Source organism: Salarias fasciatus, chromosome 9, assembly GCF_902148845.1.
Source record: "Salarias fasciatus chromosome 9, fSalaFa1.1, whole genome shotgun sequence".
In the NCBI taxonomy this organism is placed as follows: domain Eukaryota; kingdom Metazoa; phylum Chordata; class Actinopteri; order Blenniiformes; family Blenniidae; genus Salarias; species Salarias fasciatus.
The window spans coordinates 19107928-19113927 of NC_043753.1; the positions used below are offsets into that span (position 1 = coordinate 19107928).

At 47.2% G+C, this 6000-nt stretch overlaps 1 protein-coding gene across 13 annotated transcripts in view; it reads left to right on the plus strand.

Annotated features, from left to right (window-relative positions):
- scrib (scribble planar cell polarity protein) overlaps positions 1–3095 on the plus strand; it is a 59074-nt gene extending 55979 nt beyond the window's left edge. For 9 of the 13 annotated variants that reach the window (XM_030099993.1, XM_030099980.1, XM_030099981.1 and 6 more), the window contains 2 exons: positions 611–665; positions 1236–3095. In XM_030099993.1, the coding sequence (XP_029955853.1) occupies positions 611–665; positions 1236–1372 (192 nt within the window). In that variant the 3' untranslated portion in view covers positions 1373–3095. Of the gene's footprint in view, positions 1–610; positions 1022–1235 lie in introns of those variants that run through there. The other 4 variants (XM_030099986.1, XM_030099989.1, XM_030099982.1 and 1 more) reach the window with 3 other exon arrangements.
- Positions 3096–6000: the final 2905 nt, after the last annotated feature.

Here is a 6000-nt window from a genome sequence, read left to right on the forward strand (position 1 = left end):
CCCTTTTTTTTTTTTTTTTTCTTTGGTGTACCTGCGATATAAATGTGTTCATTGTTTCTCAGAATCTGTTAAATTCATGTGTTCACACACCTTAACGGAACCCAGTAAACTCGGTTTGAATTTAAATATTAAATACCGCAGTTTGGTGTGATGAGACCGGATCCATTCAGACATCAGATCAAATAAAAGCCTGTAATGACTAAATGTCCTCTTCTGAATGAGCGTGTGGATAAAGCAGCTCCCCTAACCCGACCCCGACCCGGTGACCCCCCCCCCCCCACTGGAACGTGCTGCTGTGTTTTCTGCCGGTGACTCTGGTGCTGTGCTGTTCGCTGTCTCTTGGTGGATGTGCCCACGCCGGAACGGATGACTTTAACCCCCTTCTCCCGTAACATGCCAGTTTCTCTCTGGGGGGGGAGCGGGGGTTAGCGGGTAGACGCCCTCTGGCTTGTGGCTCTGATGGACCGGGAGCTTCAGTGCTGCCTTGCTAAAGGGACCGGCACGTTCTCTGTTGTTGCGGTGAAGGCTTCCCCCGGGGATACAGGTCTCTGAGCCCGCACAGCGCCGCTCCGTCGCTCACCCCCTCTCCTCTTTTCTCCCCCCCCTCCAGTCCCCTGATGCAGCCGACGACCTGCAGTTCGTCCACGACGGCCCCGGCAACCAAGGTAGGCGTGAGCCCGGAGCGCTTCACGGCGCGAAAACAGAGCAGCGTGCAGATCTCCTCATCCTCTCGTGTCCCCTTTGATTCAGGCGACTACTTGGGATAGGCAGCTCCGCTCGGTAGGCTCCTGCGTGCATGTGTGTGTGTGCGTGTGTGTGTGCCCGTTAGTTTACTCCCTAACCTCTTAACCGTGTGGGTGGCGGCGGGCCCCGAGGCGACGGCGGGAGTGTGTGTGTGGCTGCATCTCGCCACAGAGACGGCAGCTGTTGATTAACATCAGACTGAAGGAGGCGTGGATGTGTGTGTGTGTGTGTGTGTCTCACAGGTCTACACAGAAAAAAAAAAAAAAGAAAAAAAAAACACGCCGGTGTGTTTTTGTGCACGTTTTGTGAAACTGCTGCTGGGGTCGGGGGTCAGGGGTCGCAGGTTGAAGGGGTCTGGATTCTCTCTCTCCAGCCTTACAGCAGCGTCGTCTCGCCGTCTGACTTTGGCCTCTCTCTCTCTCTCTCTCTCTCTCTCTCTCTCTCTCTCTCTCTCTCTCTCTCTCTCCCCTCCCTCCCTCCCTACCCCGTAGGGTCCGCTGCGAGCGCCGAGGTGGAGGCGGCCGCCCCGCTGCCCGCCACCTCCGCCCTGGAGGAGATGGCCATGTACAGCAACAAGCGCAAGCTGAGGCAGGGCCGCCGCAGCCTGGAGACCGCCGTGCCCACGTAACCCCGCACCGAGAGAGGAGGAGCCAGCACGGGACGCACACACACACACACTGGTTGACGAGCACCTCCAGTGCTCCACTAACACTAAACATGGCCCATACACAGTATAACCACTGCAGAGACTGTGAATCCGGTTAGTTAGGATCGCTACTTACAAACCATCCTTTTAAATTTCAGCTTTCATTTCGCCAGTAGAGTCGGATCGGTTTTAAATTTAGTTTTTTTTTTTTTTTTCTGTTTTGTTTGTTCTTGGGTTTTTTTTTTGTTTTGTTTTGTTTTCTAAACTTTTCTGCGCCTTCTGTGATTTTGCTGTTAACAAAAAAAAAAAAAACCATACTGGAATATAAAAGAAATGGGTCACAGTTAAACTACATGGTTGATGTTTCTTCTGGCTCGGGGCGCTCAGGAGTGTAAATACCTGCGGAGAGAACATCCTGCTACCTTCACAGACACGAGCTGCGGCCGTCGTTAAAAAGAGTACATATCTTTTTTTTTTTTCTTTCTTTTTCTTTTTGCACTGCCACGGATCAGCTTTTTAACAACCTATATCTTAATTTATTGCTTTTATTATCTAACGACAGACTCGTTTCCATCGAAAAGTCAGGCCTGTTGTGACTAAATTTCCATCGATCCAGTTATGAGTCGAAGCTTTTAACTTGGAGTTGCATATCACATTATTTTACGTACGCTTTGTTGTTTTTTTTTTAGGCACATGTATCTAGTTGCCTTGTGAACGAAGCCTACTTGTTTGCATGTTGGTTTTTAAATAAAGCAACAGTCTCTTTTCGTCTCGGCAGACTTTTAAAAAAAAAAAAATCTCAGTTGATGAATTGCGTTACATTCCCCGGTAGAAAACCCCACTACACTGGAGACGGGAGCGTCCAGCAGGAACTCCACGAAGCGTTTTTATCATTTCTGGATGAACGGTACTTTACACCCCGCCCGGCTTTATATTGTATTTTTCTAATCGGTCAAATGTGAAGCATCCAGTTTTCATCCTTCGCCCCGAGGAGCTCGGCCGCCGTGACCTTGAAGGTAGCAGGTGTTTTTATTTTTGTCTATGGTTAATTTAAATCTGATGCCACTGAAAAATAAGGAAAAAAAAATCATTTATTGTTGTGTGAATAATGTACAAATAACTGAAAGGAGACAAATTTTTTGGGGGGGTTTGAAACTGAGCCAGTGTCCCGCCTGCTGGGGCGCTCTCTGCGTGTGGGAGGAGCCTGTCGGGGCTCCTCCCTCTCAACACGTCGATGGCGTTCAGACGCTCGGCTCTCGATTCGACTCGCCGGCCGGCGTGCGTTCCCGACGGCCGTTTCTTCAGAATCACAGCACCGTAGCATTTGTGTTAATTTAATGTAGGGTCTTCTAATTCTAGCTTTCCATGTTGCTCTCACTGACTGAAATTCAGTTTGATAACATCTGCAACGGCTGATATCTATTTTTTAACTTTTGGTAGGTCTTTTTTTTTTTTTTTTTTTTTTTCTTTTCCAGTTGGGTTTCACTACATTACAGATGCAGTGTTTTAATTTTCTGTGTTAATTCTTTTTTTGTCCTGAGTTCGGGGGCTTTTACTTGCAAATAGGTCAGAGGGAGAGGGGTCAGAGGTCCTAGGGTCAAGGGTTATAGCTCATACAAGACTGTAACTAGTGAATTTGTACAACCAAAGAAGTCTATTTTGTGGTTCAGGAATAATAAATTTTACTTTTCATTTAAGAAGCTGATTCACAGCGTCGTGTCTTTACTGCTTCGTTGCATCTCTCTGACACACACACACACACACACACACACACACACACACGCACACGCGCACTACTGGGTAAATGTTAATTCAACATCTTTACCAAATATGACACACGGTGATCCAGGTTCACTGCCACCTGTTGGACAAGAGTGTTATTACAAGAACGTCTTCCTGATTGGTTTGACCAGCTGTGACCTTTCACCCCCACCTCCATCAAACTGGTTTGCATCTTCTGTGTGTGTGTGTTTTGTGTGTTTCTTCCCTCAGTCCACAGACATACAGAAGGCCTCTGGTCTCCTCCATGTCTTCTTAATGATTTGCAGACTAAAACCTGGTCAGTCGCCTCAAAAAAAAAAAAAAAAAAAAATTTTTAGAACCGAGCAACGATGGAACAAGTCAGAGACTCCACTGTCATCCGACACATTCAGGAGGGATTAAATTAAGAACTGTGGTTTAGTTCAAATCCAAGAGAGCAATAAGATATAACAACATGAGCTGGGAAAGCTTGGAATAAGTGAGAACATCAAAACAACACATTATTCATGACATTTTTTTAAATTATGTGAAGGTGGTGGGCGAGCTGGACTTTGAAGCACAGAGCTCCTCCTCCTGCCTCTGCCTGCCTGGCGGGCTGGCAGGAATCACTCGGTCTGTGGAGATGAGGGTGCTCGTGCTGCTGTGTCTGTGTGGAACTGCTCTGGCAACTCCTTTGCCAGCTCCTATGCCAAACTGCATGTTCATTACTGGAGAGAACTATAAAGTGAGTTTCCGGCCTTTAAAACCAAACTAATATAAAGCTGCTCAAATTAATTATTGGTTTTGAATCTAAAACAGAAAATCAAGTAATATTTAATCTGCTTGTGAAGAGGGTTTTCTATACATTTGGATTAACTCAGAAAAAGTATGTTTAGAAAAATCGAATGTTATTGGTGACATTCTTTAGTTTTAGTTCTTCATCCTCTCAGTCAAAATCTTTCCATGTCAGGTCAGGGAGCTGTGCGACGTTCCCATGGGGTTCAACAACCAGACAAACAACGAAACACAGGTGAGTAAATATTATGTGAACTTGATGTTTGACACGTTCTGACATGAGCTTCAGTGTCTGCGTACAACAAAATGGTTATTCAGTTCAGTTACACTACACAGGTTTTCAATCATATTTACCATCTTCCAGTTTCATTTACATCTCTATATGCAAAATTAACCTGATGCAATTTTTCTTTTACAACACTTGCTGGGAAAACTTTTACAAGTCCAATATTCTTCCTTCCTTTCAGGCTGATGCAAACAATACAGACGTTACAGTGAGTGGAGTTCAAATATCTCCTAATAATAATAAAAACACACTGGCCTTTCTTCATTTGGTTGGACAAACGGCTGGATTCTAAAACAGACTTTCCTCGGTGTCGCTTGTTGCTCATTTCCCAGAAGGCACCGCTGCAGATGGAGCTCCTCCCTGGGCCTCGGAAGGCCTGGGAGACGGACGACGACGCCGGCGTCGGGTTCTCTCCTCGTCTGCCAGGTAAGGAGTACACCCAGGTCGCTCTCCAGTCCAGGGTGTGATCGTTTCATTGTGTTTCCTCTGAACATTTACATTTATTTATCTTCTTCTTGTTTTTTAAGGATAATGCAACAATGTGAAAGGTGACTGACGGAAGATCCACCACACCAGCTGTTCCTCTTTCTAAACATTTCTATTAAAGATTATTCAGATGAATTTAATCTCCTTTTTTGGGGGGTTTGAAACTGAGCCAGTGTCCCGCCTGCTGGGACGCTCTCTGCGTGTCTCTCAAAACATCGATGGCGTTCAGACGCTCGGCTCTCGATTCGACTCGCCGCCGGCGTGCGTTCCCGACGGCCGTTTCTGCAGAATCACAGCACCGTAGCATTTGTGTTAACTTAATGTGGGGTCTTTTAATTCTAGCTTTCCATGTTGCTCTCACTGACTGAAATTCAGTTTGATAACATCTGCAATGGCTGAGATCTATTTTTTAACTTTGGGTAGGTCTTTTTTTTTTCTTTTTCTTTTCCAGTTGCGTTTCACTACATTACTGATGCAGTGTTTTAATTTTCTGTGTTAATTCTTTTTTTGTCCTGAGTTCAGGGGTTTTTACTTGCAAATAGGTCAGAGGTCCTAGGGTCAAGGGTTATAGCTCATATAAGACTGTAACTAGTGAATTTGTACAACCAAAGAAGTCTATTTTGTGGTTCAGGAATAATAAATTTAAATTTTCAGCAGAAAAGTACGGGCTTCGCTATCGGGTACTCGCCAAAGGCGAAGGCCGTAGGGATGAATGTACTCCCAGCTGGCATGCTGACAGGATTGGTGCGTAGGACGGAAGTAACAAACCGTATGTCCAGAACGATCGCAGAACTCCCGAAAAACGAAGCGGGCATCCATGCGCCAAGCGCAGCCCGCGACGTGAACAAGCATCGCCACAGTGACACCCACACGCCGGCCACGGCAAAAGCCGAGCGACAGGCAGGAAAGCCCCGGACCGCAGCCCCCCCCAGGGACGCGGAGACAGGCCAGAGGACCGAAACGGTCAAGCGACCGAACCCCTGTTCGCGCTAAAAACCGACATGGCCACAGAGTCTGTGCACATATCCAACAGATATGAACACATAAAGGTGGACGCAGAGGCCCAGGAGGCGGCCTGGAAGATGTCACCCACTGTGACACCCCTGCACAGGGCCGCAGAGGCAGCCACACGTCGTGTGGAATGAGCACGAATCAATGCCGGTGGCGAGAGATTCTGTGCCTCGTAGGCAGCTGCAATAGCGCCCCCCCCACCCAGTGGGCGAGACGCTGAGAGGTCAGCGGGGATCCACGCCCCCGGGCGCCATACCTCACAAACAGCTGGTCCATGGTGCGAAAGCCAGCT